The sequence below is a fragment of the Protopterus annectens genome, chromosome 3.part1, assembly GCF_019279795.1.
Source record: "Protopterus annectens isolate FY-2018-M chromosome 3.part1, PAN1.0, whole genome shotgun sequence".
Lineage (NCBI taxonomy): Eukaryota > Metazoa > Chordata > Ceratodontiformes > Protopteridae > Protopterus > Protopterus annectens.
The window spans coordinates 1,837,583,761-1,837,609,991 of record NC_056732.1 but is presented as its reverse complement, the minus strand read 5'-3'; the positions used below and the strand labels follow the sequence as shown (position 1 = coordinate 1,837,609,991).

Below are 26,231 nucleotides of genomic sequence, written 5' to 3'. Positions count from 1 at the left end.
TCATTAAGTTAAAAAAAATATTCATTCTGTCACTTCAGAGACATTGAGACGGGTTCTGGTAATTGCCAATTATGTGATAGCCACTTTCATTAAAGGTTAATAAAATTCTTATTACCTCTCTCCCATTTATAGATTTATGGATGAAGATGGAGCCCCCTCTAGTTCCAGAGGAAAACAGCAGATAAATGGCAATACATTCATTCATGAGAGACACTGGATACAACCTTGAACCAAGTTTCAGATGTGTAGAAATCCCCCCCCCCAGGTCAGGAAGGGGGAAGGCCTCAAGGCTGCACAGTTTCTTGTTTAGTCTTCTGGCATTAAACAGTGTCACTGTGGCTTTCTTTAAATGTTAAACAAAATGGAATGCTTATTCATTTCAGTTTGCAGACATTAAGGCAGAAGTTTTCTCATTTAGAACACATATTTCTTAATCAGAGAGGTGACACCCAAGATCGAATACTGCCGTTTGGAATCATGTTTCATGCCCAGTATGTAGTGCTCAAATGCTATACGTTGAATTGTCTATAAGACAGGCAGAACAAATTATTATTTTAATTCAACAGTTTTATATTTATGTGTGTTGATAGTACCCTGATTATGAGAGGTCTGTGAATGTCTTATGAAAAAGTCTTTATTAGCAGGTTAGGAAGTATGGAAAAGTAACGTCTTTGTATATGCAGTTTGACATAAGATAGTTTTCCACAGAAATCTGCCTTGTATTCTGAGTCCTTATATCATCAGAAGCAACAGAAAGTGAAAACAAATAAAAAATAACTGTCTATCTATCTATATGTCACTCTGTTTGTCTGTGTGTCTGTCTACTTTATCTATCTATCTATCTATCTATCTATCTATCTATCTATCTATCTATCTATCTATCTATCTATCTATCTATCTATCTATCTATCTATCCAGCCATCTATCCACCTGTCTATTTCATGTGCTAAATGCTTACTTACTGGTTTGGGGCCATCTTGCATTTAAAATCACTGTATCTCAGGGAGTCAGAATATTTAACTGCTGTGAGTTTGCTGACATAATTGTTTCCTTAAAGGATACAGCACAACATGGATGCTGAAAGGATCTTTAGACTTACATTGTCTTTGTCATATGGTATGAGGCTTGTGTACTTTTCTGAATCTAGCAAGGTATCCGCCCATTTTATAGTCATATAATTCATGTTTTCAGCATATATTATTGAGTGTTGTTGTTGTTGTTACAACAACAATGTTATTGAGTGTGTTCTCTTGCCAGTTCTACTTTAAATAATTACTTGCAAGTTTTTAGAAGGAGTAGACCTAAAGGGTTAAACCACTCCTAAATTTGTTGAGTTGTCACTAACTTTTATTAAAACAAATGAACTTCGTACAAACTAAGTAAAACACAAAACAAGCAACAATGCCTGAACACAGACCAGCAACTAGGTGAATCCTCTCTTTATTAGCGCTTTCATCCAAAATAATACTTTGAACTTCCTCAGATACAGACTTCCCAATAAGTACATAGGATTTAGATACCACAATCAATTATTCAATTAAAACAATTACCCCATTAAATTTCCCTCCAGAACAACATTATTAATACAAAACCAATGAAAAATCTCCTTCCACCAGTAAAAACTTTAAAACTGTAAGAAATATTATATTGTTACACAGAACATTCTAAGAATATTTCACACATAAAAATGTTTGATTAAGAACGTTGTTATTCATAAACGTTGCCTTTATTTTTAATAGACAAGAGACAGAGCACATGTCGTTAAGCCCTGGCCATTTAAAGGCATTCAGCCATAACTGCCACAGCAGCTGTTTTTTCTCCAGGTATAATTCCACAGGTGCCCCTCTATTATCTGACAACACTTTATCAATGGCCATATAAGCAAAATTATGAGCCCTATTTTCATAAACTTGCTTTGCTAAAGAGTTATTTTCTTGTCCCTCCCTGATGGTGTATTCATGTTGATAAACCCTGCCCCTCAATCTATGGTCAGTTTTTCCCACGTAAAATACCCTACATGCTTGACAAATAGCCAAATAAACCACTCCTTTACTATTGCAGTCAAATTTAAATTTTAAATTCTATTCTTTTCCAGCTATTTCAACCCCCCAAATTCACAGTTTGGGGGCAATATGGGCACCTTCCACATTTTTCATACCTGGATTTTTTACGTCAGAGGTAACTGGATTCAATCTCTCCCAAAAAGTCTTAAAATGTGTTCCCCTTCTATATATCATGGCAAATTAAGTACCTACCCTGTCTCTAATCTGCCTTTCTTCCATTAATAAATTCCAGTTTTTAAGTAAGATGTTGTGAATACTTCTGTAATCACTACTATTATTAAGTAGGAAGAAAGAAAGAGCTCCTTCTTCTTTGAGAAGGTCACAAATGCAGATTCTTTGAGAAGGCCACCAAGGCAATGGATGAGGGCAACATGGTGCATAGTGCCTACCTTGACCTGGCTAAGATATTTGATACAATACCAAACTCAGGCATTGTAAACCAACTCATGGACATAGGCATGAATCCACATGATATCCACTGGATAGCCAGCTGCTCTCAGATAAGACCCAGAAAGTTAAGATAGGGGAGACTACTTTCACAAAGAGGTCAGTCACTAGCAGACAGGGCTCTGTGCTCAGTCTTCTCCTTTTTGGAATCTACTTCTTGGAAGCCAAGGCCAATATTAAGGGCCTCTTGCTGACCAGGTTTGCAGATGACATTGTAAACAAAGATCACTCATAAAATCCCCCCAAGATGCTAACATCCTACAGGAAGAACTAACACAGACAGATGACTAGTGCCAAAGCCATGGATTAAAACTCAATGCCAAGAAATGTATAAAAGTACCCTTTGGAAATCAGTCACTCTAGGAAATGATCTTATCGATAAAACACGTCCTAAGAGTAGAACCAGTATTCAGGGATTTAGGCATGTACGTAGATAGTAACCTGTTTTTTTACCAACATGTGTCTAAGGTAGTAAGGAAACCATTTTATGTCGCTCGAATTATAAGCAAGGGCATGGCATCTAGGTTCAAGGAGGTCATTATTCCACTGTATTCGGCCCTTATCAGGCCCATCATTGAGTACAACACCCCCTTTGGTATGTACCTGATCAGTCACATGTGACAACTGGAGCAACCACAGAGGTTCCTCACAAAAAGAAGACACAGAGAGTAAATGGCATGCTGTTTCCAGATCACTTCCAATCCCAAATTCTGTACTCTGTTTCCAACAGACTGATCCCAAATTCTGTACTCTGTTTCCAACAGACTGTTAAACGTGGTGCACAAAAGCAAAACAAATATCATCAGAATTACTAGATCCAGGGTTTTAAACTTTGCTTGCAATATAAATAGGACATGTTTGAGGGACAGGCATGCATCACAGAGAATTCCCCATCTTTGGAACAGGCTTCCCATCCATGTGAAGCAGAACTCTTCCCTAACCCTGTGACCTGTATCAGTAGATGGGAAATCGTAAGGATAACCCAAGTCTAGCACCTATGTCTCTAATTGGCAGAGGCAATATGTAAATCTAAACCTAGCTTACATATACCCATTAAAATAACCTCTAAGGCACATAAACTTGCAGGATACAATTGGGATACTTGGTTAGACTTTTTAAAGGCTCCAGTGGTCGTTAGCCTAGTATATACCTATGAACCTGTAAGCTTGACAAATTAATGAGCAATCTATCAATGCCTAGTGTTAGCATGACCCACTGTGCTCTTTTTGAAGTATTTCAGTTTTATTTATTTTTTTAATATTTTACTTGCAATTATATGTACAGTGGCATTAAGGTTAAACTAACAAAACCCTGTATTTTCAGGTACCTGAAAAGTTTGAAGATGTTGTGATTGAATTTTCAAGTGAGGAGTGGAAAATGCTGAGTAAGGAAGAAAGAGCACTCTACAGGGAAGTGATGATGCAGAACTTTGAGAACATGGTTTCACTGGGTAAGGAGACAATCTCAAAATCACCATTTTTATTTTGTATGTGTATATGAGCAAATACTGCTGCAGAAGTGAAATGATACACTTGAAAGGTGATTCTGTTTTAATATTTGTGTTTACTTATGCAAATTAGAGTGCTGTTCCCATTTATCTAATGCATTTGGTTTTATTTAGTGCTTCTTAAACAAATTAGATACACTGTCTACAAATGACATTTTCTTAAGTGACTTAGGAGCTTTAATCTAGTTAGCTAATGCATCTAGAATCATTTGGTCATTTGGCAAGTTGTAGTTGCAAGAATAAATTCATAGCTATGTGATATAATACACTGTATTACTTCAGCCAAGCCTCTTTTTCCTAGTAGAAGTGAGACATTCCAGTATATCTGTGATATTAAAGTTAACAGCAGGTTTTCAGTTTATAGGTTTGTAGGTTCATAGGTGATTACTAGGCTAACAGCTGAAGGGGGCCAGTTTAAGCTTAGTCTTGCTTCCCTAAATTTTACAACATGTTTTGAAACCTCAGGTAATATTAAGGGTTAGATATAAGCTGGGACATGGGTTGTCAAACATTTATAGTCTGTGCTGGACATAAGAGACATAGGTGACAGCCCAGGGGTACAGTTCTGATTCCCCATCCACTGGTCCAAATTAAGCTTCAGTTGAGTTAGAGAAGAACTCTGCTTGCCATGGATGGGAAGCCTGATCCAGAGGAGGGGTAGTCTCCAGGACACACAACAGTTTTTCCAGCATTTCCAATTTATGTTGCAAGCAAAGTTTAAGTCCCTAGATCGGGTATTTCTGTTACATTTGTTTTGTGGATGTTCAACAGGCAGATGAGAGTGAGATCAGGGGATGCCTTGCAGGCCAGATATAAATTGCTTTGGAGCAGTCTGTAGAAGACTCAATACAAGGATAGGGCTCTGAGATGGTCCACGTAGGACTTGTTGTTTACACCATGTATTCCTTTTGTGAGGAACCTGTCAGTGGCTAAGTAGGCAGCACACTTGCCTTTGGTGCTGGAAGATCAGAAGGCTTTGGGTTCTATTCAGACAACAGGTAGATGGGCTAATTTTGGGGGAGGGATTGGGGGTTGGCATAATGGTTAAGATGTTTACCTCACAGACACAAGGCACAAGGTTTGATTCTCATCTTTGCGGAAAATTATCTAGGCTTAAAATGGTCCACAAGCTTAGTACTCACCTATTGACTTATGGACCCATGGAAAACTTAGGTAATCATGTTGTCTTGTCATACCTCTCAACCTCTTAGAACAAGAAATCTTGACAAAGCCATAAATAAAAGTGAGACAGAGGCCCAAAAATAGGGGCAATGTTTTACAAATTGCTCTTAGCAAACTTAGAAAGTTGATAAAATAACAGGTTTTGCATTAGCATGAATTATCTGAAGGGTATGAAATCTGAATCTCAAATGTCTGTCATTGTTTTCTAACTTTAGTCTTTTATGATTTGCCACTAATTTGACAGAAAACCACAATTTTATGAAAAATGCGCTAAAAATATGAGGCAAAAATCTGGACATTCTGCAAAAATCTGTACAGTTGAGAGGTATGTGTCTTGCCTTCCAGTCACTACTGTGTAGACAAGAGGCAATAAAACATGTGATATTTCTCAGTAAACCCTGACTGACTAATCGTTTTAGCAATGTATATGGCCCATACTATCAGATTTGCTTCATTAATCCAGACTGACACTGACTTACATGTTTTTTTTTGTTAATCGTTAAACCTAAAAGCATTCCTCTAAAGTAGCGATTTCCAGCAAATGATGATTTATCTGCAGTGTTCTGTTGTCTGATGTCTTTCACACCTGGTATTTTTAATTCTTCTATTTATTATGTACGTTAATTTATTTTAAATGGGTAAAACTGCTACCCCAACTTCCTTTTTTCAGGGTCTGATGAAGTGATTTCTCAGAATCACACAGTAGATAAATGGAAATAGAAGCAGTCAAACCCAGGACTTAAGGATTAAAGGATGAAGTTGATTAGCTTCCTAGACATGTACTGTATAGTGCAGCTTACACTGTTCATATAATGCAAGTTGTGCTTCACTAGTTTAGTACGAATTAAGGTCATGTACAAAATGCATGGCCATTAATCTTGTTAAATGCCAATTTAACGTGATTATGAACCACTCTGCCGAGTAATTAAAATAACTGTTTAATGGACTTTTGTACCAATTGTACTACAAAGTAGTGCTGGTACTAAGAAGGGAACACACACACAAGCACATCCGCACACCCAGAGACATCCCTCCCACACACTGTCATACATTTCTCATCTACATATACACTGCACAAGCACTCAAACGCAGATTACATGCAGATGCATGCACACATGCTAACAGATACAAACTGGCACATGCTGCATCCACGATCTCTCCATGCATCAGAACCTGAAGAAGTCTTGTGATTTCGACGAAAGCGCCTAACTTTTTTCAATAAATTTTCTGGATTTAGTGCTGCAGTGTTCCTTTGGTGATCCTGTTCATATATTTTTTACTTGGTTTTGGTGTTCGTTATTTCTAAGTTTATCTTTGTTTAGAAGTTGCATAACATAGAATGATTTCCTCAGTACTTTAAACACATGATGGTCAAAGGCTGTATTACTGTCTATATGTGTCCACAAGTTGCTGTATAGACTAAGTAGTAAATTATTACTTTTATTTTGATATTGATTATATCAGCATACTGTTTGTCAATCCACATACATCCCATACTCTGCATATCATTAATAATCAGCATTACCGTGTGTCACAGAGGAGGTACTGCCAGCACAGATATCTGGAATTTTGTAAATAATTATATGTCATTTGTGAATATCAACATGATTTATATAGAAATGTGACAAAGGGAGATACTGCCAGCACAGCTGTCTGGAAGTTTGTAAATTATATGCCATTGGCAAATGTCGAAATAATTTATATAAGAGGCTTGTGTTACAAATTTATTAGAACTGTATGTCGTGTATATCAGACTGCTTTGTACAGGTATTTGTGTTGAGAAGATATTTTTTAGAGTGCTTGTGCTTGAAATGTATTCACAGTGTGCCCTGCTGGAAGAGAGCAGAAATGTACATGCACTATTGTAACTGTTTAAATGTATATATTAACAGTGGAAGCTGGGATACAGGAGGTTAACCTCAGAAAAATAGCTGAAATTAAATTACTTTATGGCAGCAAGAGACACAGGTCTGTGCTGAGAAGATTAATGTATTGTCTTCGGAGTTAACTAAGGACTACAATTGCTTTATGACTTCCAGCATCTGCCAAAGATCTGAGGTATATGTATTTCCACAGGTAGATGCTAAATACTGCCAACTTCTAGCAGTGGGGGTTTCACCTGGGATAAAGCCAGATGATAAGAAATTATGTAATTATGCAAGCTATCCCAGCAGTAATATTTGAGATATTAATTTGAGGAGTCTGTTAGAGAGACACACAGCATTATGTCTTGGACCTGACAACATCAAGACCCATTCACCAAACATCTGACTTGCTCTGATGAAGTAAGTTACTAGGGAACAGTATAATTCTCTTAGATACACTCAGGAATATAGCAAAGCTTACTTTAGATATTTTTCTTTATTTATTTGAGACTGTCCTGTAATGTTGTTTTAAAAATTTCCTGTAGTTCTGAATTCTGATATCACTGTGAATATATATTTAGTATTGTCTTGTTCATAGGTTCATAGGTTCATAGGTTCATACTAGGCTATCTACCCTAGGGCATTTATAAGCCTAGCCAGAGTGTGTTTGGCTTTCACCACCCATTTTAAATTAATTTTGCTATGCCCTTTTTCGAGGTTAGTATATTGTGCCTCTGTCTAACAGTGACACAGGGTAAACCTACAATCTCCCATCCACTCATCAAGATTCCTCTTGAAGAGAGTCAGTGAGGGACTCTGCCTAACCTGGACTGGGATTTTATTCCAGAGTGAAGGGAGCCTCTGGGTTATGAATCTGTCCCTCCAGCATGTCCTATTTATTTCAGTGCTGAGGTTCAAGTCTCTCGGCGTAGCTTGATGGGATTTGGATTTTCTGAGGTGCAGCATATCCACTAATTCGGGTTGGACATGGCTTTATACGTCAGGCACAGATTGCCTCTGAGCAGGCGGTATGCCACTGAGTAGAGCTGGAGTTTCTTTAACCGGGCAGCATATGGCATCTGTTTGAGCCCTTTGATCCTCTTGGTGAGGTACTTTTGGGGTCTTTCCAGTTGCTGCAGGTGTCTGGTAAGGTACATCCCAAAAGGGGCATTGTACTCAATTATGGGCCTGATGAGGGATGAGTAAAGAGGCATGATGACCTCCTGTGATCTAGATGTGAATCCCTTCATGATTAGGTGGGCTATATAAAATGTTTTTCTAACAACTTTGGCCATGTGGTTGTCAAATGAGAGATTGCTATCAACTTGGGTCCCCAGGTCCCTAATTACTTCTTCTGTACTTAATGGATTACCACCTATGTGGTAATTTGTGGGCACTTTGTTTTTGCCAAAGGGGATGACTATACACTTTTTGGCATTTAGCTTGAGGCCATGGCTCTGGCACCAGTTGTCTGTTTCTATGAGTCCCTTTTGGAGGATGCTTGTGTTGGCTGGAGAGTCGATTATGGTGCCCAGTTTGCAGTCATCTGGGAACTTGGTCAGCCACAGTCCTTCCATGTTGGCATGTACCTCTGAGAAATATATACCAAACAAGAGAGGTCCCAGGACTGAGACTTGTGGGACGCCACTTGTAACTGATTTGGAGTCTGACATGGCTCCAGCAATTCTAACCATGTGGGTTCTGTCCTTGAGCCAGTTTGCAACCCATCTAGTGACATAGGGGTTTATATTTAAGCTGGTGAGCTTATCTATAATGCCCGAGTGGGGTATTGTATCGAAGGCTTTTGCGAGGTCCAAGTAGGCTGTTTGGACCACCTTCCCCTCATCAATGGCCTTGGTGACTGTTTCAAATAAATCGACCAGATTTAGGAGGCAGGATCTGCCATTAACAAAGCCGAACTGGGTAGGATCCAGTGTCTGTAGCTCCCCAATATCTTTATTTATGAGGTCCATGATGATCCTTTCCATAGCTTTGCAGACCAAGCTAGTCAGGCTTATGGGGCGATAGTTTCCAGGATCTGTTGAGGCACCACCTTTGTGGAGAGGGACCACTGTTGCTGTACGCCACTCTTTGGGTACATATCCTGTAGTAAGGCTGAGACTGAACAGTAGTTTTATGTTTGGGTTTAGCTCTTCTTGGAGTTCATGTAGGATGCAGCCCGGGACACCGTCTGGTCTCATTGATGCTGTGTTTTTTGCTTTGGAGAGGGCGGCTCTTACCTGAGCATCTGAGATGTCAGGGGGGCAGCACTCTGCTGGGATAGATATTTGCCCTTTTGGTGGGGATGGGGGGAGAAGTTTGTGCTGAACCTGTCAGCTAGGATGTTGGCAATGTCTGTGGGTTCGATGTACTTTTTTGTCATTTTGGACTAATTCTGAGCATATCTGGATATTCCCATGCAGTTGTTCTTTTATTATTTATTATTAAATATATTTAAACCTTTCATGGTGGCTGATCTTTGTAGAGATATTTAAGTTTTGAGAGTACTTGCATATTTATTTGGTGACACTGTGAGGGCCACTCCTACTTGCCTTGCTCTTGGTCAAACTACCATTTGTATTTGTAGTAACATAAACCTGTGCCAACCTTTCCCAGGTGTGTGTGTGTGTGTGTGTGTGTGTGTGTGTGTGTGTGTGTGTGTGTGTGTGTGTGTGTGTGTGTGTGTGTGTGTGTGTGTGTGTGTGTGTGTGTGTGCGTGTGTGTATAAATCAAACCTCAAAGAGTGTGTATGTCAGCTACTTGGGCAAGGACATGAAGCACTGGTTGGACAGAGAGGGTGGTGGATCTCTTGGCTTGGCCACTCAGCTGAGATCTCAACTCTATAGCTGTGCCAGTAGGGAGTCTTATTTGGAAATCTGGAGAAAAAGGGAGAAACCAGCCCCGGACTGACTGTGGTCTTTGTGTGCTCTTAACGGATATTGCACTTGATGCAGAGAGCTGCATCTGGTAATACTGTGTGTGTACCTTGTCACCTTCTCAGTCAATGTCCCCCACTTTTGCCAGTGGTGAGGATTGAGGCTCCTTGATTACTGGTCCAGTGGTGGGTCATACACTGTGTATCACAGTAATTGTCTAAATATTCAGTAGTACAACTTATCAATCAAGTAACTAATATATAGGGTCATATCAATCCAATAGCAAAAATAATTCCAAATCCTATCTACTTTACTTTATTGCACAATATAATAAAGAAATCCTACTTATTTAGAACCACTGTCATACAGTGAAGTTAAAGATAGTCTTGGACCAGGAGTCTGATCTCAGACCTTAAACAGCCAGGGTTTCCTATTATAGAATAATGTTCCAGCATTGGAAATAACCCAGTTAAATGCTAGTAGCATATCCTAGGAAAACTGTGGGTTGTGTACTTCTGCTTAGCCTTATTTCATCCAGACATTCTAGCTACAACTGAAACATGGTTAAAATCAGGCTGCACAGATGAAGAAATTCTTCCACCTGGCTGTAATGTAATCCAGATTGCCTCTTCAAAGAGTAGGAGATATAGTAATTGTTTTCTCCAACATTCTAGAGTTGATAAGGTGCTCCCTAATTATACCCATATCCAACGGTGCTGAAACTTGATTTCTGTTAAGTAAGGATCCCACAAAATCATTGTCATAGTCAGGGTCACCATTTCTCTTAAATGTGATAATATAAATATTACTATCCTACAAAGCATTCCTTCCTGGCTTACCTCTAGAAAAAAAAAAAAAAAAAAAAAACAAATTGTTATACTGAGATATTTTACTATCATCCGGCACAAAATAATCATAAGGTATACAACCTCCATAATAAAACAATAGGTCTCCTGCAAATCCCAACAACCACACAGTAATACTGGCCTCTTTACTTGTGTTTTATTGTCAAATGGTACTATCAAAAAAGCTGCTTAAAAATAAGCACGTGATCATTTAACCTTGTAAATATGTACAGGTTGCAGTTGACTTAGTAGCCTATCCTTTATCAGTTGTAATAAATTGTTCCATTTAAAGTGTTCTTTATCCCCTCACAGTGGAAGCAATCCTACATAATCCATTTCCAAAAAAGGAAGCACCTTGTATAAACTTTCTAACTTTAGGGCTATAGATCTACTATCGCCCCTGTTTCAAACACTAAAAAATATATTGGTAAACAATTGCTAACATAGCTCATCAATTACAACTTTCTGTCACCTATACAATTTGGATTTAGACCAGAACATAGTGCCAAACGCCCTTGATATCTTTCCTCAGTTTTGTAAATCAAAAAGAAACCAAGAACAATTTTGAAAATCCCTCTGCATGGATCCTTATGAAGGTTTTGATAACTGTATCTCATCAACTATCCCTGGACAGATTATCAAAGTTCAGCATACACCTGTCCTTTAGATGACAAATTAAATGGAGGCCCCACCTGCCAGAGTTGGTGGTAGCACAGATGGATGTAAAATAACCCATGGTAGTTATCAAAAAGGCAGTCCTTACTACAGTTCAAGACTTGGTGGGTAAAACAGACAAATTAAACTTAAAAGTGCACAGTATAAAAGAAGATGCCACCAAACAAATAACCTTATTAAATGAAGTCCTTAAACAACAAACTGCCCAGATTGCTGCTTTGGAAGACTTGTAACAGATATAGACTACAAGTTAACAGAAAAGCATATTTTTTTCTTCAAGAAAACACTGGACTCATTGAAAAGATAGATGACATTGAGACTAGAACCAGGAGAAACAACATAAGAATCTATGGCATCCCGGAGCAGATGGAGGGGGGGATAATATTATTAATTTCCTGACTTCTTGGATTCCTAAAATCCTAAACCTACCTGAAGCACTATCCTTTGGGATAGAAAGGGCACACAGGTCTTTAACTACAACTTCTGTATCCAGTAAAAACAGCCGTCCAAGATCTATTATTGTAAGATTTATCCTCACTCAAGACAAAGACCTTATTTTAAGAACTGCCTGGTCCCTTGCTCCATTAAAAATTGGTGACCAAACTATCAGGTTTGACAACTACTTTTCTCCCCTTGTAATGTCCAAAGGAAGAGCATGTGTTCCTCTAATAAAATCATTAAAAAAGGAAGGAATCAAAGTACAACTCATATCCCCAGCAAGAATAAGACTATCCCTGCCAGAAGGAAAGAAAACATTTGACTCTCTCAAAGAAGTATTCACATTTGTCCAAAAAAAGAACCTTTTAAGTCAACCTGAACCCATGGATTCTTCAATGAACTTAAAAAGATAAGCTTAAAGAAATGAGTGTACTGTTAAAAGAAATAAAGAAACCCAGAGACAAATGATTATACATAACTTCACATTTCATGCAAGTTTTTGTTTTCTCCCTTCTAAATAATGTGGGATCACACATAGAAGGCAATGTAACTGTTTTTCTCTCTCCTATTATCTTTCCCACAACAATGCTAACTTTATAAATAATATATTACTCAAAATTCAAGTAAAGCAAAATCTTACCCAACTGCAAACTACTATTTTATACATTTATCTCTTTGTATACATGACATAGCACTAGTGAAATGGTATAAAATCACTTACTAATTTCATATATGTATATATATTTCTTTTATATCCTATACTTATTTCTTCAAGTACTGCTGGAGTGCCTTCTGTGCGGAGTCTGCATGTCCTCCCTGTGGTCGACTGAACTTTAAATACATGCAGGTAGGTGCGTGAGTGTGTGTGTGTGTGTGTGTGTGTGTGTGTGTGTGTGTGTGTGTGTGTGTGTGTGTGTGTGTGTGTGTGTGTGTGTGCGCGTGTGCGCCTTCTGTGAAGATTGGCTGCCGGACTGGCAACTCAACACCATAATAATCCAGTGCCAATCTATAGCGGACCGGTGATCTGCTGTGGTGACCCCTAACCGAAAAAAAACTAAATACTTATTTCTTTGAGTATGTGCCTTCCCTTTCTGTTTTAGTCCTAGTCTCAGAGTATTTAATCACTGCAGGAGAGATAAATGCTTACTGTATTACTGTTAAGTAATTAAAAGAAAGTGGTGACATTTTATTATTATTTATACATTTACTACTGACCTGATGCAATGTGCTCCATTTAGCTAGTATATCTTACATCTGTGTATGGTTGGTAATTTGGAGCCTTTATTCATCATTTTACAAGTTATGCTTAAAAGATTCACTTCACTAGAAAATTCCCACCTACTTACTTTTTTGATGGAATTTTGACAACTTTTATGACAAGCTCAAGCTTCTAAGGGCTTCAGTTAGCTCACAGACTCATGAGAAACAATCTGTGCTGTCTTCCAGGAAGTAGGCGTGACCTGTGCACCTGTTTCTTTTCCCTGAACTCTAACAGCCAATCAGATTCAAGAATCATCGTTTGAACTGTGTTTTCATTCATTTAGCAATTATTTTTTTTATTTAAAAAGTTTTATAAGCATATGTTTTACTGTAAATAGTGATTTATTTAATCTGAATTACATTTATATTTAAATAAGAATTACAACTATGTTTCTGATAGTAACAGTTTTAAATGCATCTTTTTTTCTGTCTGCTTTAATGACATTAGAGTCCTGTATTTACTCATAGCAACAAATAATTATTAGGATTAATCACGTTATCTTAGTCTGTTTATTTAAAAAGAATTTTAATAAATTGTACACAGCTTCACAGGTTCATAGGTGTGTAGTCGACTAATGGCCCTGGAGCCTTTACAAGCCTAGCCCATAGAAGTGCCCTAGCATCATGCTGCCCAACGTTAGTTCCCAGTGTCACTATCAAGTAGAGTCACTGGAGTGATCCTCCCATCCAGTCATCAAGATTTCTCTTGAAGAGGGCCAGTGAGGTGCTCTGCTTGACATGTATGGGAAGTGTATTCCAGAGCATGGGCAGTCTCTGGCTTATAAACCTGTCCCGCCAGCATGTTCTGTTGATTGTGGTAATGAGGTTGAGGTCTCTGGAGTGTGTGGTGTGGAGGGATTGAGATTTCTTTAGATGTAGCATTTCTAACAGAGCTGGCTCAGACATGGCTTTGTAAGTCAAGCAGAGACCACCTCTTAGCAGATGATATGAGACAGAGAATAGCTGGAATTTTTTTTAGTCTGTCCATGTAGGACATGGGTTTAAGGCCTAGGATCCTCTTTGTGAGGTACTTTTGTGGCCTTTCCAGCTGTCGCATGTGTCTAGTGAGGTACATGCCAAATGGGGCATTATATTCAATGATTGGCGTAATGAGGGAAGAGTAGAGAGAGATGATGACCACTTTTTTTCCTGGATGCAAAACCCTTGGTAATGACATGTGCCACATAGAAGGACTTTCTGACCACAGTGGCAATGTGGTGGTCGAAGGAGAGGTTGCTGTCAATCTGTGTCCTCAAATCTCTTATAATGTCTTCTGTGTTCAGTGGGCTCCCATTAATGTGGGAATTAGTGGGAACTGAGTTCTTCCCAAAGGGGATGACAAAGCATTTTTTGCCATTAAGCTTAAGGCCATGGTTTTGACACCAGTCACTGGTCTCAGTGAGACCTTTCTGTAGGATGTCTGTATCACTTGAGGAGTTAATAATGGCTCCTAGGTTGCAGTGGTCTGCAAACTTGTTCAGCCAGAGTCCCTACGTGTGGGCCTGGACTTCTGAGAAGCAGGTGCCAAACAGGAGAAGACCCAGGACCGATCCCTGTGGGACTCCACTCATGACTGGTCAGCAGTCTGATGTGGAGTCCACTACTTTCACACTGTGGGTTCTATCTGTGAGCCAATTTGCAACCCACCTACTGATATAGGGGTTGATGCCTAGTTTGATGAGTTTATCAATAATTCTTGAGTGGGGAATGGTATGAAATACCTTGGCCAGATCGAGGTAGGCTGTATGAACTGCCTTGCCCTCATCCACAGCTCTGGTGACTGACTCAAAGAAGTCAACCAGGTTGAGCACACATGATCTACCTTTCACAAAATCAAACTTTGTGGGATCTAGACTTTGGAGATTCCCTATATCCTTGTTAATTAGGTTCATGATGATGGGCTCCACAGCCTTACATATCAGATTCGTCAGGCTAATGGGGCGATAATTCCTAGGGTCTGTAGTCACTCCCCCTTTATGGAGAGGGATGACTGTAGCAGTGCACCATTCTGTATGGACAAATCCTGAGGTGAGGCTGTGACTGAACAGGGCACACAGGTGTGGTGCCAGTTCACTTTGTAGTTCATGTAGAACACAGCCAGGGATATTGTCAGGTCCCACAGAAGCTGTATTCTTCATCTTGGACAATGCAACTTTAACCTGTGCTGCAGTAATGCTGGGTGCCTGGCATTCCTCCTGTATTGTGATTGGTCCTTTAGGGGGGAGAGAGGGGTAAAGTTGGCACTGAATCTGTCAGCCAGTATGTTGGCAATATCTGTTGGCTCAGTATAGGATATACCATTGTGCAGTAACTCAGAGCAAACCTGGGTATTGCTGTGGAGATTCTTGATATAACTATAGAAGGCTTTGTTGTTATTTAGTATCTGCCACAATTCTGCCTTCATAGCTGGCTTTAGAGGTTTTGATGAGGGATCTCAACTTTTTGTTGAGGCTAATAAGGTGGGTTTCCAGTCTTGAGACTTCACCTTTTTCTGCAACAGTTTCTTCCTTCTGTTGTAGAGTTTATTAATGGCAGAGGACCACAAGATTGGCTTCCTTTTTGTGGAGGAGAGCATCTTGGTTCTGTTGGGTATAGCTAGTTCCATGCATTTATCTGTGTGTTCGTACAGTGCATTGTTGTATGATTTAGCAGTCATGCATCTATTTTCCATTGATGTGGGTGCCGTGAAGTTAGCCACCTCTGTTTTTAGGAACCCAAAGTCAGCTTTGGAGAAGATTTCATGGTGGTTACCTTTGCGGGGTGTGTGGGTAAGATGTGAATTTCTATGGTAATTAGTTTGTGGTCAGATCTAACCAGGGAGGAATTGACTATTGCTGTAGAGCAATGGTTGCCCATGTTAGTAATAACTAGGTCAAGGATGTTGCTTCCTCTAGTGGGGGTAAGAATGAGCTGGTCCAGGGCATTGGAATTCATGAATTCCAGGAAGCGTTGGGCCAGTGTGTTGGTGCATGAGTAGTTTTCTGAGTTGATGGAGGGGTAGTTGAAGTCACCTAGTATGAGAGTGTTGGGTTAGACCCTAATAGTTTCCAGGGTGCTTAGGAACATGGAGTGAGAGTCTTGGGACATGGTTGGAGACCTATAGCAGGCTACAACCTGAATTTCTGTCTTACCCAATGTTAGTTGTACTTGAAGTATCTCAGATGTGTTATGCTGGGCTACTAGTCTGGAGGTGTGCATATCCTTTATGAATATAGAGACATCACTGCCTTTGGACCTTCGGTCCATGTTCTGGGGCCGAAAGGTGTGGAATGAGTTATAGCCTGGTAGCACAGGGGTGCTTTCTGCTGCTTTTAACTAGGTCTCCATTACAGCACAAATGTTGGTGTTCTCCATTTTGAAGAGTGCTTCGATCAAGTACATCTTGAGATCTAGACTTCTAGTATTGAGCAGCATGACCCTCAGATTGCATTTATTTATAGCTGTTGCGGTGGTAATTTGGTCTTTGAAACATCACCTAAAAAAGGCACTATAGGGGTGGCAAGAGCATCAGCCAGTGTCCGGAATCCCAGGGGTGATAGATGCAGGGCATCTGTTGCAAAGCATCGAGGTCTGTCAGTCATGTCATCCCAAGCATACAGATACTGGATCCCCTTAGAATGACACCAGAAACTTAGCCAATTGTTGAAGTCAGTCATTTTCTCTTGTAGTGCGTTATCATTCTGGGTGATGGTAGGATGCTGCTCAGGGCTAAGGTCATACCTGCCTGGGCCACATAATCCGAGAGCTCCTTCATGTATCTTTCCATGTAGTCCAGTGTTCTTAGTTCATGCATACATAGTATATTAAATTGAATTTTTCCTTTTGTATGTTATGCACCTCACAAGACATCTGCAACAGCTGGAAAGGCCGCAGAAATACCTCACTAAAAAAATCACAGGCCTAAAGCAAATGCCATATGCTGACCATCTGAAAAAAACTCCAGCTATACTGTGTGGCATATTGTCTATTCAGAGGTGATCTCTGCTTAACATACAAGGCCATGTCAAACCCTGAGCTGTTGGACATGCTACACTTAAAAACAATGTCAATTCCTCAGAGCCACATGCTCCTGGGATCTAAACCTTGTCATCACAATGAACAAAACATGCTGGAGGAATAGGTTCCTGACCCAGAAACTCCCCATACTCTGGAATAGATTGCCCATACATGTCAAGCAAAGCGCCTCCTTGGCCCTCTTCAAAAGGAACCTTGATGATTGGATGGGAGATAGGAAATTCACCCCAGGGATCATGTCAGTCACCCTGCTGGACAGGGGTCCAGGGAAGTAAATATTCTGGGAAGAAATATCCAGGGAATTGTTATGGCTAGGCTTGTATAGGCCCTAGGGCCGATAGCCTAGTATCAACCTATGAACCTATGAATGTACATGCAGTTTCCCTTCTGCTTGCTATTAACTTGTTGCAGTAGCTAGGAATTCCCACTAGATGTTATGAGAGGGCTAGTTTGTGGCTTCTATGAGAGATATAGTAAGCCTGGATATAGTTTATCCATGCAGAAGGTTATTAAAATATGTAGTTTTATTTTCAAATTTAGAGTTTTTAAATTGTCCATAACAGTTTTAAAAATGTATCTGTCATAATGAATCAAGGAAAGCACTTTTCAATTTTACTTACAATAAGCTGTCTCCATCAAATGATACTATTTAACATCTATTAATGTCAATGGGTTGAACAACCTCATGAAAAGGAGTAGTGTCAACAAATATTTAATGCCACATAAAGCAGATTTTGCATTCATTCAGGAATCCCACTTAGTAACAGAAGATCTAAACAAATTTACCTTTAAGGATTATAAGATTTTGGTAAGTTCAAACTACAACCACAAAAGAAGAGGTGTCCTAATTTTACAAAGAAACTCAATGAAAATTCCAGAAATAGTTGACTCATACTCAAACAATGATGGTATGCTTGCTTTAATCATACTAAAACTAGAAAAAAGATGTACACTTTTGCAAAGACCTACTGGATACCAGTATCTAAAGGTGAGTTACTATTAGCAGGTAATTTTTAACTGTACCTTATCCTCCACTGATACAACAAGCTATAAGGCCTTCAAGATGTCTCCTATTGCCAAGCACTTGAACAACTACATAAAAGACAGAAACCTAATTGACATTGACGGTATAAAAATATTATCCTCCATGACGTATTCTCACTGTTCTTACAGATTTGGCACATAGACCAGCATAGACAAAGTCTTTGTAATCAGTCTTAAATCACGCCCAGAAGTACCTTGTGTAATCAGTTCTTTACTGGCCAAAACTGATAATGTAATGCTGACATCATGCCATATGTCTGACCACAATGCTATTACCTTCAATGTAGCACTTAGTACTGACCCCTTAAACTTCTGCCAAAGACTACCTGCTTATCTAGTAACAGTACAAGGATTTAAAGAAAAGGTTTCTAGACAAAATAAAGCTTTACCTAGATGCCAATGATAACGCAGAGGTTTCAGATAGTATGGGACACTTTAAAGGTACTTCCACAGCTGTACGATCCCCCTTGACCCGAGAAGGAGAGGCGAAAAATTATTTTCCAACACCACACTTTATTACGTTAACAAAGGTTGTCTCAAATGCTTCTACACAAGATCCGATACTGTGAGGTTAAGCGCTTTCATCTGATCAGCCAGATTTCATCAGAACCTCATACAAGTGAACATTCACTGGTTAAATACTCACTTTGGCGCCTTTTTTTAAAAAACAATAAATTATCCGCAACAATTAGTTTTTGTAACTGTCTAAACAGTACTATTAACTAAATATATCTCATACTCAATACTATACATATTAGCTAGTCCTAAATAACATACTGCATTAATCTGTAAATCTATGAATATTAACTGGAGAGTTAATATTGTATATGCTTTAAGTTGACTGGTATTACATGTTAAATACTAATTCTGCTTATACAATAATAATAATGTTTTTGAATAAAGTTATAAAAAGCTTAAACTTTTAAAATTTTTAAAAAATGTTATAAGAAGCTTAGACTTTTAAAAAAATGTGTGTTATAACCCAATCATACGACTCAATACATAAGCACATAGTATAGGTTATATAAAAAGCATAGGTTATGTAAAAAGCTGACAATGCCTTTAGAATGTATATACAATATGAATTCTAATGCTTTCTTTATAGGCATGTACACGCTCATCATCTAATCATATATGTTCCATTTGCTCCGAACATTACACCTGTCAAAACTAAAAGCGTGAGCAAACTCTTGGAATTAGTTAACCGACTCACCGAAGTGGTATCGGTAGGTGATAACAACATGAAGCAAGTATTAACTGTGGACACAATAACATCAAAGTTGCCCCCAATGGGGAGTGTAACTAACAGTGAATCGGGAGATACCTAATGGACAACGTTTTGATGCGAAAACAGCAGGATATGGATGCAGGAGAGTGAATCTCTCAACAGATGCAGACTTTACCTCGATTTTAGTCTATTTGCACGCTTAAATAAAGCTGGAATAAAATGGATAAAGGTCGTCCCATTATAATCATTTCTAGTCCTAAAATGCTATTCCGCAAACAAAGAGATGGTCGAAGAACGGCCACATCATGTTACCAAATGTTTTGAATGAAATTTGTTGATGAACATGATTGCCATTATAAAGGTTTTATGGGCAACAAAATTAAAAACAGCACGAAAGAAAAATTAGAAATGAGAATTAAATTTTAAATTTCTATGTTTTGTATGAAATTAGAAAATGAACAAGAGTGTTAAGTCATAACGCTATGGGCAAATTATGTCAATAGTTAAAATAGTCCCTAAATTAGAAGATTTAGAAACTCTCCATAAAATTAGATATAGTATGGAAAATGGAAGAACAGTTCAACAAGATGTTTGATGAGTTTGGATTTAAAGACATTGTAAACAATTAATTAAGGTAATGAGAACAAATTAACAGAATTTACACAAGAAGTGAGGGATTAACGAAATATTATAATGGAACAAGGTTTTTCAGAGATGTATGTGATGTATTCTACACACTTAATACATAACACCAAAGTAAGAAAGACGACATTAGAAACCACAATATGGAAAAAGAGATTTAGAAATGTAAAAGCAAGAATGGTAGAGTATAGTAGTTTGGCCCAGATACCAATCTAATGATAATTTAATATGGCTAGGTAGTACATACAAAGAACAAAGAAACCTTAAATAACATAACAAAGAAAGGAATTTTCATAGATACAATTACCATAACCCAAGAGATATTAAATAAGACCCTGAAAACGATATGGAAATAATATTATTAGAAGAGAACCTAGATATACACACTCCCCAAAGAAAATGGGATGAATTTTTAGTAGAAGACCTAAAGAAATTGCTGTGGGATTAATAGATGATATGGTAGAAACTGGTACCTAAGAGGACTACAATTTTGGGGCTACAAGGTATACAATTATACAGAAATTTTGATTACTGATGAAATAACTATAATTTGATTAACAATGGCATGAAATTTATTGTAACTATCCACTTAATTTTATTTGATGTTATTAATACAACAAAACTATTCCTTTTACTGTGAAGACCAAATCTAGCTTATTTAATTTAATGATGAGAACAAAGCTACAAAGGCTGTTAACCAAAAAAATGTTTGTTAAAAAAAACAATATATACTCAAGACTAAATCTAGCTATAATTTTAATGATGAGAACAAAGGTGGTGTATATCTACACTGTAATAGTGGGATAACAGGTGCAAAATGGCAAAACCTTGTTTCATGACAATTTGGATCCAAAGAACGGAAGGAGTGGTAGAACTAATACACTTAATGAAGAGAGTACAGATAATGAAGCTCTGATAAGGGGTGGAAAGCTAGGTATTGGAATAGAAGGAATAAGGATAGAAATACACAATAATACTAATGAACTGGAAAATTAAATGAAAAAAGATACAATAAATCAAATTATTAATATTATTACAGACGTATATTTAACAGAAATATTGAAGAATACCTATTGGATTGGAATCGATGAATTAATAGTATTAAGTCAAAATTAATATGATTTTCCTATTTTGGCTCACAGGGCCAACAATACCCTAAGATACATAAAAATTCATAGCAACCTGTATCTCAGGCCTACTTTCAGATCAGGTTAAAAACTAAAACTTCAAAATTGGAGTTACTATTGATCATTGACAAAACCAATGACTCTAGAGTCAGCTTCATATATTGTCAAGATTCAAAACTTTGGTAAACTCAATGATTTAAGTATGGGATGAGACTCTAGAGATTCATTGATTGTGATCGCCCAAGATTTGTTCTCCAGTGAGGGATTTAAGTATGGGCGAGTATTTTAATTCATTACTTCTTGTCAAGATTTTCCTGACTCACCTGGGATAGAATCAACTTAATTATGGATATGATGGGACTAGTCCTTTCTGATAATTATATTTCTCTCCAAGATGGACATTACTGACAAATCGGGGTGGAGCAGCGGCTGGGGGCCTCGTGCCCCCATCTGCTTAACTTAGTAATGTTAGAATGCTTACCAATCATATATTCACCAGTGACTATTGCGGTATGACAAGCATGTATTTCATAAGAGATTTTTTGACGATATCTCATCATTTGGACAGGGACCCACCCATGAAATCAACAATTTCATTGATTATCTTAACCAAATGACAGAGTTCTTGAGGATTGGTTAATTCAACAACAGTGGAAAGAACAGATACTTTTGGACACAACAGGACACAAACAGCCTATTTGGTTTTGCATCACAAATCCAACAGGGAGTGGCTTTGCATCACAAATCAGCAGGTAGTTGTCATCCACCCCACATATTTATGAATGTTGTTAAGGGACAAAGTATACGCGACAGCCAGGATGCTGCCATCCATTCAGGGAAGCCGCGATCAGTGGACGAATACACCGTGGCTGACCTATGGATGAATACACTGTATGACCTATTTACGGATGTTGGACACCGCGGCTCTTATGTAACTAACCAATGGGGTCTTGTGGGGGAACCCCGTTGGGGAAGAGTATGACAAGTGTAACCACTACAATGTAAATACAGGACAGAAAAGTTTGTGTATTAAGATACACCTCAAACGAACATCATAATAGACATTCATAATAAATATTGATTTACTATCATCTCCTCACATCTATAGGGCACCACAGTAGGGAACCAAGTTAGCACTTAAGTACAAGACAGGCACAAGACAGGCCTTAATTTAAAGACAAAAAAAAGAAAACGAAATAAAACTAACAATTTGAAAGGTGTCAACAAGATGTGTATGTGTAATCAATGCAAAAATATAAAACCTAAAAACACAATAAGGATTAACAAACATAACAAGTTCATAGCATGGTAAAGAAAGGTAATTGCAACACGTAAAGGATAGTGTATATAGTAGTGTACAACGGTTCGTGACGCATATAGGAAAGATAAGACTGAAGTTTAAGACCTTTATATGAGCACCTTACAGGATTAAGGGATTAAGAAAGGGAATGCGCTTGAGCAAACACACCATTGACAAAGGGACAAGACCACACACACACATTTCCATTATAGTTATAGTAGATGGAGATAGGGAGGTGATTGAAGACCCACTTAGCGTGGGATCAGTAAATGGATAAATTAGCCTAGATGCAACCACCCCCAGGTATTCATGAACACATTAGCTCAAAACCATTCTTAGCCTTGTTATAGTGTGTATGTTTAATTAGGAATACACTTGGAAATTAATTGTAAAAATTGTAAATATTGATTAGTACCAATGTATATACTTTTTAGTTTTTGACAGGTGTAATGTTCGGAGCAAATGGAACATATATGATTAGATGATGAGCGTGTACATGCCTATAAAGAAAGTAAAGAAATCTATTGTGGTCAAGGCATTCTAAAGGCATTGTTACCATACAACGGCGCTTTTATAGTAACCTATACTATGTGCTTATGTATTGATGTTTATGTATTGAGTGTTATGATACATTTTTTTTTTAAATTTTAAAAGTCTAAGTAACATTTTTATTTTTTTTAATTTTAAAAGTTTTTTTATTTATAACTTTATCAAAATTATTACACATTATACAGAATTGCTAGTATTTAACAACATGTAATACCAGTCTTAGCATATACATTAACTCTCCAGTTTTAATTCAGATTTCACAGATTTCATTAATGCAGTATTATATTTAGCTAATATGTATATGTATGGTATTGAGTATGAGATATATTTAGTTAATAGTACTGTTTAGACAGTTACAAAAATAATTTATAATTTATTTATTTTTTTTAAAAGGCCTAAGTGAGGCTTAACCAGTGAATGTTCACTTTATGATGGGTTCTGGCTGAAATTGGCTGATTCAGATGAAAGCCGCAACCCTCACAGTATCGATCTGGTGGTGAAGCATTTGGTGAAAACCTTTAATAACGTGTAGCGTTGGTAAGTTAAAATACCTTTCGCCTCCTTCTCGGGTCAAGGGGGATCGTACAGCTGTGGAAGTGTATTTGGTTGTTCACCTTGTGTTTTTGCTGTGTTACACTTTAAAGGTAGTCTTACATGGTAAAGTCAAAAGTTGGTATATAAATAAAATGAAAGAATGGGATAAAAAACTGATAGGCATACAAAAAGACATTGATGAACTAAAACTAAAACTTACAGCAAATGACAAATCTGCATTAACTGACATATGTAAACTGAACAAGGAATATCAGGATACCATGCAGCATAAAATATCAATAAATTTGGAAAAAATCAGATTACAATCTTACTCAATTAATCCCAAGAGTATGCATAAGATTGCAATTAGATCTGAATATTTAAATGAAAAAAGTCATATAAAAGAAATAATATATTTATTTATTATTTATTTATTTAATTTACATTTGTTTACCGGGAAAGTCCGACTGGATATATGTCCATTTTCAGTGGAGGCCCAGGGAGAAAAGCTCCAGAAAGCAGGGCATAAATACATTAGGAACAATAGAAACATTTAGAAATAAGTATAATATGCAGTTTTCAGTAGGGTGACAAACATGGATAAAACATAGTAGACAACATCGAAATCATGCGGCTTCAATTTCAGACAATAATACACAGAGTTATGGGCTAAGTCCCTTCAAGAATTCATACACTTATTAGAGTATAAGATTGAAATGCTTAGGAAGAGTTTGCAGGAACAGCGGGTGGTGATTAGTCAGGGTTTAAGCAGGAACACTGCCAATGCTGTTGGAAGTGTAGTTTGAGGCTTTTTTTTGAACTGGGTTAAGGAGGATTGGTGAGTAAGTTTGGCAAGTAGCATATTCCAAGTTTTGCTTCCTGAGTTGGCGAATAGTGAGTCCCCAGCCACATTTATGCTCGTAGTTGTTTGTACCAGCAGTTTGTCAGCAGAGTGTAGTATCCTCAGGTTGCTGTATGGTTTGATGATCTTATTTAGTGCTGGTGTTTTTTCGGGTTGATATAGTATTTTGTGGGTTATTATAAGTTGGCTGTATTGGAGAAGACTGGGCCACTCTAGCCATCCCAGTTGAGTTAGGTTGATACAATGGTGGGTCCTAGAGGCACCTCTAGCAAAACTAGCAATATGGTTGTAACAACTGGCAAGTTTGGTAAGGGTGGCTTGGTTCTGGTTAGTGAAGAGGGGGGAGGCATAGAGGAGGGTAGATAGTAGGTGGGACTGAGCGATAGTGGTTCTTGCAAAAGGAGTGAGGAAGGGTTTGATCCTTTATAGGGAGCCCAGTTTTTTGTTGACAGATTTGATGGCTTGATTGACATGGATATCATATTTTAGGGCATTATCAGCTGTGATGCCCAGGAGTTGTGTGAGTATCTGGGGCTAAGATTGTGCCATTGTTGGAACTTGTAGTAAAGAATGGTGAGGAGGATGTGCAGGTGGGGAAAAGATGAGCAGTTTAGTTTTGTTGCGGTTTAATAGAAGCTGACAGTTTGCAAACCATTTTTCTACATCATTGAAAGTATTCTGGGTTAGGGTCATAAGCTCAGTTGAGGAGGAGGCGGTACATATTAAAGTAGAGTCATCTGTGTATTGGATGCAGGTGGCCTTGGGAATGATGGTGGGTAGGTAATTGATAAAGACTGAGAAGAGTAGTAGTCCTAGTATGGAGCCTTGGGGGACTCCTAGAGTAATGGTTAGATGAGCGGATAGAGTATTCTGCCATAAAACTGCTTGTTGTCTATCAGGCAGGTAAGACTGGAACCATTTAATGGAGCTACTATTCAGTGACAGTTCCTTCAGGGTGTGGAGAAGCAGTTGGTGACTGACCATATCAAAGGCCTTTGAGAGATCTAGGAAGAGAGCAGAGGTAAGTTTGTTATTGTTTCAATTGGTGTTGATAGAGTTAGAGAAGGATAGGAGGGCTGATGTGGTGCTGGGGTGTGGCCTAAAACCACACTGAGAGTTGTCCAGTAGTTTATTTTGGGTGAGATAGTGCATTAATTGGTTGTGGATGCACTTTAACATAATTTTGGCCAGTGATGATAGTATGGCTATTGGTCGGAAGTTTGAGATGTCAAAACAATTCCCTCCTTTATGAAGGAGAATGACATGGGAAACCTTCCAGAGAGAGGGGATAGTGGCTTCAGTCAAGGTGCAGTTTATTATGATCAAGACAGGGTATGCAATGGCATCTGCCCCTTTTTGTAAATATTCTATTGGGAGGAGATCAGCTGCCAGGGTAGTGGACTTTAGTTTGTTAATTAGAGATCAGATGGTGGATGTAGATACAGGTTGGAAGGCAAAAGGGAGTGGGGTAGTGGTTGTAGAGGAGTTTTGATGGGAGCTGGTGAGGGGTAGTTGGCTAGCTAGTGATTGGATGGTTTTGGTAAAAAAGTTGTTAATGATGTTAGCAGTTTCCTCTGGAGTTTTAAGGTCATAAGTTGAGGGGGTGGGGTGGATGTTTGGCCAGGATGGAGCAGTTTGTTTATGCCTGCCCAAAATTTTTGAGGTTTGTTCTGGTATTTTTGCTGAAGGTGTTGATAGAAGTTTTTTTGTCTAATAATGTGGCTTTCTTGGTATAATTCCTTAGTTGTCAGAATTTAATATGGTCAAGTGGGT

The 26,231-nt window shown here is 38.2% G+C and overlaps 1 protein-coding gene across 1 annotated transcript in view; it reads left to right on the top strand.

The window, feature by feature from the left end:
* The window catches only part of LOC122798924 (zinc finger protein 81-like), a 117,601-nt gene that overhangs the window by 75,257 nt on the left and 16,113 nt on the right, over positions 1-26,231 (top strand). Inside the window, exon 2 of the mRNA XM_044068014.1 lies at positions 3,834-3,960. Within this exon, the coding sequence (XP_043923949.1) occupies positions 3,834-3,960 (127 nt within the window). The remainder of the gene's footprint in view (positions 1-3,833; positions 3,961-26,231) is intronic.